We start from the raw sequence: 12,060 nt of genomic DNA, 5'->3' as shown, positions 1-12,060 counted from the left end.
ACTCTTTGGAAAAATAGGGGAAGATGGAACTTTGCCTCTTTCTATGACACCAATATGGTGCTGATACCTAAACCAGGAAGAGTTAAAACAGAGAAAGAAAATTATAGACCTATCTCCCTGATGAATATAGATGCAAAAATCTTAAATGAAATCTTAGCAAAATGATTACAAGTTATCACTAGGATAATACTTTATGACCAAGTAAGATTTATCCCAGGAATGCAAGGTTGTTTCATTATTAGGAAAACTGTTAGTATGATTAATTATATCAACAACAAACTATCATAAATTATATGATTATATCAATAGATGCTGAAAAAGCTTTTGACAAAATACAGTACCTATTCCTACTAAAAACACTAGAGAATGTAGGAATAAATGGGCTGTTCCTTAGAATAATAAACAATATCTATCTGAAACCATCAACAAGCATTATATTCAATGGGGAGAGGCTAGAGGCATTCCCAATAAGATCTGGGGTCAAACAAGGGTGCCCATTATCACCACTACTATTCAATATCCTATTAGAAATGTTAGCTTCAGCAATAAGAGGGGGGAAAAAAAGAAATCGAAGGAATTAGAATTGGGAAGGAAGAGACAAAACTTTCACTCTTTGCCGATGACATGATTGTATACCTAGAGAATCCCAAGAAATCATCCAAAAAACTACTGGAAACAGTTAGCAACTTTAGCAAAGTTACAGGATATAAAATAAACCCTCATAAATCCTCAACTTTTCTATATATGACTAGCAAGACACAGCAGGAAGAGCTAGAAAGAGAAATCCCATTCAAAGTAACCTCAGACAATATAAATTATTTTATCCTACCTGGGAGTCTGTTTGTCAAGGCAGACTCAGAAACTTTTTGAAAACAATTACAAAACACTTCTCACACAAAATCAGATTTAAATAATTGGGCAAACATCAACTGCTTATGGTTAGGTGGAGGTAATATAATAAACATGACAATTCTACCAAAACTAAACTACCTGTTTAGTGCCCTACCAGTCAAAATTCCAAAATCTTCCTTTAATGCGTTAGAAAAAGTTGTAAGTAAATTCATGTGGAGAAATAAAAAGTCAAGAATTTCCAGGGATTCAATGAAAAAAAGTGCAAAAGAAGGTGGCTTAGCCCTACCAGATCTAAAATTATATTACAAAGCATCAGTCATCAATACTGTCTGGTATTGGCTAAGAAATAGAGTGGTGGATCAGTGGAATAAACTAGGTGCAATAGCAGGAAACGATTATAGTAATCTGCTGTTTGATAAACCCAAAGAGTCCAGCTGTTGGGATAAAAACTCTCTGATAAAAAACTGCTGGGGAAATTGGAAGTTAGTATGGAAGAAACTTAGATTAGACCCACACCTCACACCCTATACCAAGATAAGATCAAAATGGATATACCATTTAGACATAAAAACCAATATTATAAGCAAGCTAGAAGATCAAGTAGTAGTTTACCTGTCAGATCTATGGAAAAGGAAGCAGTTTATGACTAAGGAAGAGATGGAGAACATCACTAAAAACAAACTAAATGATTTTGATTACATTAAACTAAAAAGCTTTTGCACAGACAAAACCACTGTAACCAAGATAAAAGAAATGTAGTAAACTGGGAAACAGTCTTTACAACTAATGTTTCTGACAAAGGACTCATTTCTTAAATATACAGAGAACTGAGTCAAATTTTAAAAAAAAGCCATTCCCCAATTGACACATGGTCAAAGGATATGCAAAGGCAATTTACAGATGTGATCAAAGCAATCCATAGTCATATGAAAAATTGCTCTAAATCATTACTTATTAGAGAAATGCAAATTAAAGCATCTCTAAGGAACCACCTCACACCTCTCAGACTGGCCTGTATGACCAGAAAGGACAATGATCATTGTTGGAAGGGATGCAGGAAATCTGGGACACTAATACATTATTGGTGGAGCTGTGAACTCATCCAACGTTTCTGGAGAGCAATTTGGAACTACACCCAGAGGGCAACAAAAATGTGCATACCCTTTGATTCAGCAATATCACTACTGGGTCTATACCCTGAAGAGATGATGAAAAAGGGTAAAAACATCACTTGTACAAAAATATTCATAGCCCTGTTTGTGGTGGCAAAGAATTGGAAATCAAGTAAATGTCCTTCAATTGGGGAATGGCTTGGCAAACTGTGGTACATGTATGTCATGGAACACTATTGTTCTATTAGAAACCAGGAGGGACGGGAATTCAGGGAAGCCTGGAGGGATTTGCATGAACTGATGCTGAGTGAGATGAGCGGAACCAGAAAAACATTGTACACCCTAACAGCAACATGGGGGTGGTGACCAACCTTGATGGACTCGCTCATTCCATCAGTGCAGCAATCAGGGATAATTTGGGGCTATCTGCAATGGAGAATACCATCTGTATCTAGAGAAAGAACTGTGGAGTTTGAACAAAGACCAAGGACTATTACCTTTAATTCAGAAAAAAAAACCTGATATCTTATTGTCTGATCTTGCTATCTGTTATACTTTGTTTCTTCCTTAAAGATATGATTTCTCTCTCATCACATTCAATTTGGATCAAGGTGTACCATGGAAACAATGTAAAGACTGGCAGATTGTCTTCTGGGGGGGGTGGGGGGGAGTAAAATTGGGGGGGGGGAATTGTAAAATTCAAAATAAATAAAATTTTTATAATTCAAAAAAAATTTTTAAAAAAGGCTCTGCTGCTCAAGGACACCAGGTGATGAAGGTTCACAGCACCCCCATACCTAACAGTCCCTAACACTTGCTCAGGTCACACATCTAGTGTCTGAGGCCAGTCTTCCTGATGATCCCAGGCCCAGCATTTGTAACACCAAGCTTGGGCTAGAAAAATGAAGTTCAAATGGTATTTTTGGACTAGAGTACTGGGTTTGCAAAGCAGCTCTGAAAGCATCTCCCATTGAGATGAGCAGAACAGAAAAACGTTGTATACCCTAACAGCAGCACGGGGGTAATGAGCAACTTTACTGGACTCATCATTTCATCAGTGCACCAATCAGGGACAATTTTGGGCTATCTGTGATGGAGAATACCATCTGTATCCAGAGAAAGAACTGTGGAGTTTGAACAAAGACCAAGGACTACTACCTTTAATTTAGGGGAAAAAAATATATCTGATATCTTATTGTCTGATCTTGCTATCTCTTATACTTTATTTTTCTTCCTTAAGGATATGATTTCCCCCTCATCACATTCAACTTAGATCAATGTATACCATGGAAACAATGTAAAGACTACAGATTGCCTTCTCTAGGTGGGGGTGGGGGGGTGGGGAGAGGGAAGCAAGAATGGGGGGGATTGTAAAATTCAAAATCTTTCTTTAAAAAAAAGCATCGGGCTGGCTAGGTGGCACAGTGGGGGGTGGTTTCGTGGTGCAGTGGATAGAGCACAGGCCCTGGAGTCAGGAGTACTTGAGTTCAAATCAGGGCTCAGACACTTAATTACCTAGCTATGAGGCCTTGGGCAAACCACTTAACTCCATTTGCCTTGCAAAAACCTAAAAAATAAACAACCAAAAACTTGAAAAAAAAAACATCTCCCAAAGAAAGATTGCCAGGAATGTTCTAAAGAATTGTAGCATAGCTGCAATGATTTTCCAAGGTGAATACTCTTTAAGGAAGAATGTAAGCATATTAATATTCCTTTGTTTATTGTTGTTTAAAAATCCATTTCATCACTTTTATATTCATAAGGAAATTACCCTTGAATAAGAGTTCATCTGTAACGGAACTGAGATAGTTTCACTATATCTAGGCCTGAAAGTTACTCCTTAAAGGACAATCACCTACTAAGATTTTGCCTTTCCTTTCACCAGGACTTATACAGAAGACCCAAAGGAGTCAGTTAAGCAATGTGAGCTTCTTCTGGAAGAGCCAGATCTGGACAGTACTATCCGGATAGGGGATGTTTATGGATTCCTAGTTGAACATTATTTGCAAATGGAAGAATATCAAATGGTAAGTGTTGAGTTAATAACCTAACTCATTTGCAACCCTAGTGATGATGATGATGATGGTGTGTGTGTGTGTGTGTGTGTGTGTGTGTTTGTATAAAACAGCTATTTTTAAAATGTTTGTTTGGTTAAGAAAAAAAAATTCTCCCAATATTGTCTGAGTCACTTTTAAGAAACACCTGGTGAGGGGGTGGCTAGGTTGCACAGTGGGTAGAGCACAGGCCCTGGAGTCAGGAGTACCTGAGTTCAAATCTGGCCTCAGGTACTTAATAATTACCTAGCTGTGTGACCTTGGGCAAGTCACTTAATCCCATTGCCTTAATAAAAATAAATTAAAAAACAGCTGGTGAGGTCCAGTAAATATTCCTTTGCAAGTAGAACTTTTAAAAGGTTGTTTTATCTTACTTTAACAAATTTGTATACTAGGATAGGCCCTGGCCCTAAGTGGGGGTGGGACAGGAGCTCCTAGAGTTCAGTGCCCTCAATCTATTTTTTTCTATTTAACCCTCCATTTTCTCTGTATAATTATATTCCTACATATCCAAGCCCTTAGGAGCCATTTCTTTATAGACAGTTTTACTTGCAGTGATGTTATTGTTTTTAAATAAAACTTTGCAGAATAGTTGGTAGTTACAATGTACAAAGAATTGTTGAAAATTTATCATATAGCTTTTGAGGGTCTCAAAGCAAGTATATGAAAATGTTCCCCAACTCAATCAGCAGCTTTTAGTGATCTAATGCTAAGTTTATCACTGAATTGACATCCACCATGGTGTCTGAAATGTTAATGTGCATCACACTTGGAAATTGCTAATGTGACACCACATTCTCTTGAAAAAAGCTAAGAAATACACACTAATAGGTATGACTATGGTTCTTCCATTAATTTTAAAAATGTTATTAAAACTATTCTTGTCTATTCAGCAAGGACTCTGAATTCTTTTCCAAACCCACTACCATGAATAGGGGCTTTCCTGGCTCTAGCCCATGTTAGCATGATACACAGGGAAGATACTCATTTGTGGTTTGAGTATATAAGTGTCTAAACCTACTTTGTCATAGATATGGTAGAAGACAAATAACTTAGCTGTTTTTGACCCAGGCCTACAAATACCTCGAGGAGATCCGAAAGAGGCTTCCGTCTGCAAACCTGACATACTATGTGAACCAGCGCACCATGGATGCAGTACATCGAGGACTGGGTATCCCCTTGACTCGCATCATGCCTGAGCGAATCCGCCATAATAGCATGGAAGACAGCAAAGAGGTAGATGAGGAAGTAATAGAAGAGGTGGAGGATGATGCCTAACTGCCCAGATACAATGGAGTTGGCATTAAGAGCATACTGCATCATCTGCTTGTTTTACCTGTGTGCGCCTACAGTTGAAAAGGCTGGGGAAAAAAACAAACCCCCAAACTTTTTCTTCTTTAAGCATCCAGAGCTGCAGCAAAGACTAAGAAACTTCAGACATGGAGGTGCTTGAAGGGAAGGAACTTTGCTGGTGGTGGTAGTTGTTTTATTTTTTAATTTTCCATGTTTTAAAAAATTGTGATTTTTATATTTTAAAAGTTGTTTTTATACCTTTATGCCTATTAATCCTATGAATTCTAAGTAAGATAGGAACTTTGCTTTGGACAAGAGGCTGCATGGCCCATGTACCATTTGAGTTCCAGTCCTCCCAGTCTTAGCTTCTCTCCTGCTATTTCTATTTTAGGTCAAAAGTTATCTAAAATCCAAAGAACATAATGATATTCAACCAGGGATTAGGGGTGAAAGGTGCAAAGCAATTCTGTATGAGGAAAGACAGAACTGGGGACTGCCTGGCTCTGTGACTTCATGTTTAACATACTCTTAGGTGAGAGTACAGGGTAGCACCTTCTCTATATCATAGCTCTTTTAAACAGTTGCCTGGAGAAGTGTTGTCAAACTCCAATAGAAAACATATCCCTGTGGGCTAAACACTGACTTGGAAAATCACAAATTAATATGGTATTTACATTTTTATTTCATTAAACATTTCCCAGTTACATTTTCATCTGGTTCTGGCTGTGTTGGTCCCTCTGCTGGAGAGTCTGACAGCCTTGGACTAAATCATTAGAGGTTAGATTACTGAGATCCGCACAATCAGGATGTGTCCAAGGACTTGAACCCATCTTTTCCTTACTTCAAGGCTAGCATATGTCTTCTCTCTTAGACTATTAGCATAAGGACAAGGCAGGACTAAAACTGAGGATAGTGGTAGATTCTAATGAGCTCTCCATGTATGGGCCTGGGGCTGGGGTGGGGGGGGTGCTAATCTTAGTGCTAACTCCAATATTGCTATTTCCTTAGCTCTGGATCCCTTCCCTGACATCTTACAGCACAAAGATTTGTCTAGGGAACATTAGCCAGCCTCTGCTTGATTTCTCTAAGAGACAAGCAGGTTTAGCACCAGGTTTCCCTGTAAGGGTGCTGAGACCTAGAACTCCATCAAGAATCCCTTCATACATGTGGAAAGCTTCCCTTCCCCCAATCTATCTCTGGCCCTAGAAGCCCTTGGCTCTTTTTCTTTTTCTTGGGGTCATCACAAAGATGTCTTCTCTTTTACAGCACACTTGAAGAATGCTGCTATAGCTATAATCTGGCAAATGTATGATGGAATGAAAATGATAGGAAATTAGCCTAGCAAGTTGATGATTACAACAAATCCAGTGCAAGTAAAGTTTGCCCCACTGGTGTGCAGTAGAGACCATGTTAGTTAGAGGAATTGGCCTGAATCAAGCCCTGCACAGACAGACTTGGAACTGTCCTGGGGGTGGGGGTGGGCACAAGCAAAAGGAGAGCCTTTATTCTATCCTATAGTTGTACCTCTGGGAAAGAGAAAATGGGAGATGAAAAAAGCAGCTTCAGAGTAGATCTGGTGGGAGAAGGTGCTTGAGATTCCATGCAACCTTCAGACCTAGTCCTGAAGAGGTTCTCCTGAAGAACTAATCCTGCTTTAGAAGTGACTCATCCTCCTTTTCCCTCCCATTAGAACAAAATAGCCTGGTGGTTTTAGAGTTTTTTTAATGTGAAATTTCAGAGAAGGTAAATCCATGCTAAGATCTTTTTTTAGATTTATGACCAAACACCTTTCAACCCTACTAATAAAGAGTCAATGAAACCAGTAAGAGAAATCTTGGATTGGCTTCTTAAGGCATGGAGGCGAGTCCTTCCATAGTCATCAATGACCAGTTCAGCTCTGCTCCTGCTGTTTTCATACAAAGGCAGTGGCTCTACAGGGTCCTCTGTATTTTTAGCTGAAGACTCAAACTTGCCAGGCTAAAAATAGCATATTCAGTGTGCAGGGGGAGGGGAGGAAGACAGCAACTCTACTGCGTTTTCCTGCATCTGTACAATCAGTACCGGATATCAATATTTCACAGAGTTGGCTGCAACTACAAAGCCCAGATGTCAGGCCAGGCTCTTGTTTCTCCCAGCTTTCAGTGAAACCTTCCCTGCTTTCCTCTTTGCCAGCCAGGTGATGGCCCAAAAATCCTATCAGGCCACCTCTGGGGCCCGGTTAAGGGCATCTGAATTGACTATGAAGAACCCATTTGGAGTTTGTCTTTTAGCTTTTCCATAAGTAGAAGTGCCTGCATGGCCAACTTCCTACAGTCTTCATCTGGGTCATTCTCTGCTACAGCTGCAAAAGAAACAAAATCATATGTTCATGACACTTTTGTCTTAAAATGAAAAGATCCCAAGTCCCCTCATCTTACACATTCAAAGATAAAATATTCTCATTTGAAAACTGATGAAGTGGAGGCAAATAGACCACCTAGTGAGCTTGGAAGTCGAGTTCCAAAATATATTATGAATCCTAGGGACAGATAACAGGAAACAAAAAACAAAAATAAAAAAGCCCAGATAACTCCACTGAATATAGATACTTCCACTTAAAAAATATCTGAGAGCAACCCCAAAGGATCTCTGGCTCTACCCCAGCTCCAGTTCTGACTTAAAGGTTATAATGGGTATTCTTCCTGACTAAGATTCAAAGTCAAGACACCTCAGAGGGAGGGAGGAGGAAAGAGCATAGGTGAGTTGCCTGTAAAAGTTGAGAACCATCTCTGAAAAAGGGATTTATAACTTCTTACTAAAGAACTCAAACCTAACTGCCATGCTGGCAGTGGTAACTAGGGCAGAGAAAGGGAATGATGATCCCAGCAAGTGATAGGAGTTAGAAGAGGGCTCCAGGAAGAAGTTTCCTAAACAGTTAGGTTCCTCTGAATGGAACTATGGAGCAGGTTTTACCCATTTGTGTGTTCCATGAGCCAACTTAAGGAAAAATCAAAGCAGCCAAAAGACAGGCCTAGACTAAGACAAATAGCCTGAACTTTAGTTTTGCTGACTGGGTTTTGGGGGAAGATCTAGTCAGCATTTACTGAGGACTCACTAAGTGAAAAGCTCATTATATGGCACTATAAGTTAAATTTAAAACAAGCTTTAGGAGATAGGTGTTATTATTAGCCCATTTTACAGTTGAAGAAACAGAGGTTAACTGGGTCACACAGCTAGTAAGCATCTGAGGCTGGATTTGAACTCAGGACTTCCGGACACCAAATTAAGTATAAACATAAATATCTATCCTTGAAGGAGAGCTCTGCCACCTCAGCCACAGGCCACCAAGTCAGTGCTAATTCAGTAGAGCTCTATGGGAATGATGCTGTGGAGGTAATCTACTCATTCCAAGAGATCCAATACCTTTGAGGATGGTGTCTCTCTTACCTCAGACTTTGTAAGCAATGGGCACATGGTAGGCAATTCAGATATTTATTGAGACTGATAAGAGAGGAGGTTATTATCTCCTCTCTCATTTGGAAGAGGAATATATTTTTGGCAAACTTTCCAGGGAAAATCTAGGACAAAATCTAGACTCAACTCCTCACGACAAAAACCACTTCTATAAGACCTAGACCTGGAGCAATGCATGGGAATCTTGGCTGGCAGCTATTATTTCAGGGGATTTTAATGAGTTTGGCAAAGTCAAAACCAGGATGCACTCAGGATGTTCAAGTGGAGAGAGACTGGAACAGCAGGGAGGCCACAGGAGGAAATCCTGTACGCACAGGCCATATGCTCCTGACAGCCTTGGGGCCTGCCCAGCCAGGACTCCTACTGGGGAGGGGGATTCTTTTTGCCAGTCTCACTGAGCCTTCTGACCCCAGCTCAACACTATCCTGGAGGCAAAAGAACCAAACCAATGTTCTCACTGCTGCTACAAAGTTCCTTGATGTCCCTTGAACACTCTTTATCTCCTGTGCTATCATCATGGGAATAAGTACTCACACTTATGTGTATCACATAAGGATTACAAAGCACTTTTCCCACAACAACAAGAACCAGACAATTTTATCTCCATTTGGCAGCTAAGGAAACAAAGGCACAATAAATTTAGTTTGTCTGATGACTCCCAGGTAGTATCAGAGTCAGGACTTTAAAGTCTCATCATCTAAATGAAGTCAGTGCCCTTTCCATGCCACCATACCAACTGGAGCTGTTCCATGAGAAGGCTCTGCCAAATCTAGTGCCCCAACTCCAGGCACCCTTGAGGAAGGAAGGCAATACCAAAGAGCCATGAATTGAAAAGTAAAGTCTTCCCACCACCTCCCTTACTGTTCTCTAGTCACTCTGTAAATCCATACCTGCCAAGAATAAGAGGGGAATTCCCTTCCCTCCCTGAACTCTGGCAGGAAGCCTATGATTTGCAAAGAACAAATTTTATGAGAACAAATTAAATCAATGTAGGGAAAGGGCCACACTGAACCAAGGGAAGTCAGAACACACAAAGGCAACAATGGATTTAGGGACGAGAATACCTCTTCTGCAGACAGTCATCTGAGAGTGACAGAGAGGAGGAAGGAACAGGAGTCTGTCTATGTTAATAAAATCTATGGAGGACATACTGAGTCTCCCCTCAGGGAGGCTGAAGACTGATGGGAAATCAGCTACCAGGGTTCTCTGCATGCTAGCCACAGGCTCCGAACTGAGTCGCCTAATAGTTCTCAAGTCTTATTAAGGTTTAATTAAATATCTTAGTTTTTTTTCTAAAATAAAAGTACCAAGTAGGCAACAGACATTATACTGGCATACCACCTCTCCCTGTGCATTAGGACTAAGGTCTGCCAAGTTTTGGGGCCTGGATGTGAAAAATCAGTCTTCATAGATCATATCTTTTGAGCTAACCTTCTAAGAAGGTGATTCATTAATATACTCAAATCACTGAATTGGCATAAAAAATTTCCTAGGGAAATAGGGATTCAAAAAGATTGACCTGTTAGAGCCAGTGAGTAGATTTTGGAAACAAACTCCCTGTGGTGACAGGCAACCATGTCCTGCTGCTCTGGAAGGAAGCCCTATGGATCCACCCAAAATTCCTCTCCAAAGTCAGCAATGTGTCATTTCAGGCTCCCACTGCTGGATCTCCCTCTTCATGGACATCACATGAGCAAACTAGACAGTCCAAGGTAGGACCACTTTTTCTACCTTCCCATACTCTTGGAAAATAACTTTTCAACATTCACTCACAAAATCCCTAAACAGCAGCAATAACGAGGAATTCAGAATTTCCTGTTCCTTTGAAATATAAGTACTCCATGCAAGCCAGTGGTGGAGTAATTTCCTCTTACCTTGCACTGACCACGTGTGCTAGGAATGTGGCTATGAATACTGTGGTTTGGTTCCCTGTGTGAACTAGACTATATCAACATGATAGAATGGAAAAAGCTCAGGAGCTTAAGAATCAGGAGACCTTGGGCTCAAGAAAAGTATTAGTCCTGGGGGTCCATGGACAAGTCACTTCCCTCAAGGCTCAGTTTCCTCAGCTGTAAAATGGGAATATTAACATATCTGCCATACACAGACGCTGTGAGGAATTAAGGCCTATATAAATTTGAGTTATTTCTATTAGCACCAAATCACCAAGTTCAAGAGCCAATCTTTTCCTCTGCACTGATAGCTCAATCCTGCTGTTCTTTATCCAGTTAGCTACCCCAATCTACAAGGGACTCAGATCTCCAGCTTCCCAGACAACTGGGACTTCCCCAGAAGACAACTTTTTTCCTGTGTGAGGCAGGGTTCAGTCATCATGGTGAGGCTTACCTGCCAGCCAGGTCCTGGCTTCTAGGAGCTCATCAGTCAGATCCCCTAGAAGGCGCTCTGCAGGAACACTCCAGAGTACCGAGGAGATGGAGTACAGGAGACCTTGACGCACATACCTACCACAGAGATAAATGGATGAACCTATCTACTTCAAATTTCTTTTCCTTTTTCCACTCTACATTTACGTCCTTTATCTTATCAGATTTCCACAAATGGAGACAAATTTCTAGCAAATAAAAACTTTTATCACTCTGTCCTAACGTGGGTGACACACAAGAGAACCCTTCAGGACATTTTTTTACTGTCCATAAAGCTAACTCCGGGAGTTCTATTATTATTAGGCTGGATACAGATTTCTAAACTTTTCCACCATCTATTTAGTAAAGAATACTACCAGGCCCAAAAAATCTTATGAAAAGGACCAGCAGGTCACATAGTAAATGTCTCTCCTTGAACCCCTAAAGAGATCAGTAGTGACCATATTTTATGCCTCTAGAACTGCCAGATTTAACTGTTCCTCATCTACATCAGTCCCTTTGAAGACTATATTGCATACTTCTCTTTTCTGGAAGAGAATGATGATGATGTATAAGCAGACTGCCCCACACAAAATAGTTCCCCCTACCAGTCATTCATTGGATCTCAAGTGATCTAAAAATATTCTCTGAAGACAGGAAGAGATCCACCTGAAGGCCTACTCACGCATCTGTATGAAAACGAAGCGCCCACACAAACTCCAACAGCACCTTCCCCATTGGCACAGCTGCCTAGAAACACAAAGTTCAGCTGTTGGGATGTGTGCCATCCCACAGAATTGGCATGCAAAATGTAAACACTCAGTATGACCTCTACAGAGAGGTTCTAGGGCTGGTCTTTGATTCAATTCCCAGGATTCAATAATAGGCTAATCAGGCTTGAGAATAATAACAAATGAGAGCTAACTTTCAATA

The 12,060-nt window shown here is 40.3% G+C and overlaps 2 protein-coding genes across 5 annotated transcripts in view; one reads left to right on the top strand and one right to left on the bottom strand.

Annotated features, from left to right (window-relative positions):
• IFT140 (intraflagellar transport 140) overlaps nucleotides 1-5,568 on the top strand; it is a 211,361-nt gene extending 205,793 nt beyond the window's left edge. For both annotated transcript variants that reach the window (XM_074197165.1, XM_074197166.1), the window contains 2 exons: nucleotides 3,850-3,991; nucleotides 5,090-5,568. In XM_074197165.1, the coding sequence (XP_074053266.1) occupies nucleotides 3,850-3,991; nucleotides 5,090-5,296 (349 nt within the window). In that variant the 3' untranslated portion in view covers nucleotides 5,297-5,568. The remainder of the gene's footprint in view (nucleotides 1-3,849; nucleotides 3,992-5,089) is intronic.
• Nucleotides 5,179-12,060, bottom strand: part of TELO2 (telomere maintenance 2) — a 36,080-nt gene continuing 29,198 nt past the window's right edge. The window contains exons 19-21 of one of the 3 annotated variants that reach the window (XM_074197168.1): nucleotides 11,813-11,877; nucleotides 11,111-11,226; nucleotides 5,179-7,652 (exon numbers count right to left, since the gene is read on the bottom strand). In XM_074197168.1, coding sequence (XP_074053269.1) covers nucleotides 7,549-7,652; nucleotides 11,111-11,226; nucleotides 11,813-11,877 — 285 coding nt within the window. In that variant the 3' untranslated portion in view covers nucleotides 5,179-7,548. Of the gene's footprint in view, nucleotides 7,653-11,110; nucleotides 11,227-11,796; nucleotides 11,878-12,060 lie in introns of those variants that run through there. The other 2 variants (XM_074197167.1, XM_074197170.1) reach the window with 2 other exon arrangements.

This window comes from Macrotis lagotis, chromosome 8 (genome assembly GCF_037893015.1).
Source record: "Macrotis lagotis isolate mMagLag1 chromosome 8, bilby.v1.9.chrom.fasta, whole genome shotgun sequence".
Classification (NCBI taxonomy): domain Eukaryota; kingdom Metazoa; phylum Chordata; class Mammalia; order Peramelemorphia; family Peramelidae; genus Macrotis; species Macrotis lagotis.
Note: the sequence above shows the minus strand (reverse complement) of the source record. Positions and strands in the feature narration are given on the sequence as shown.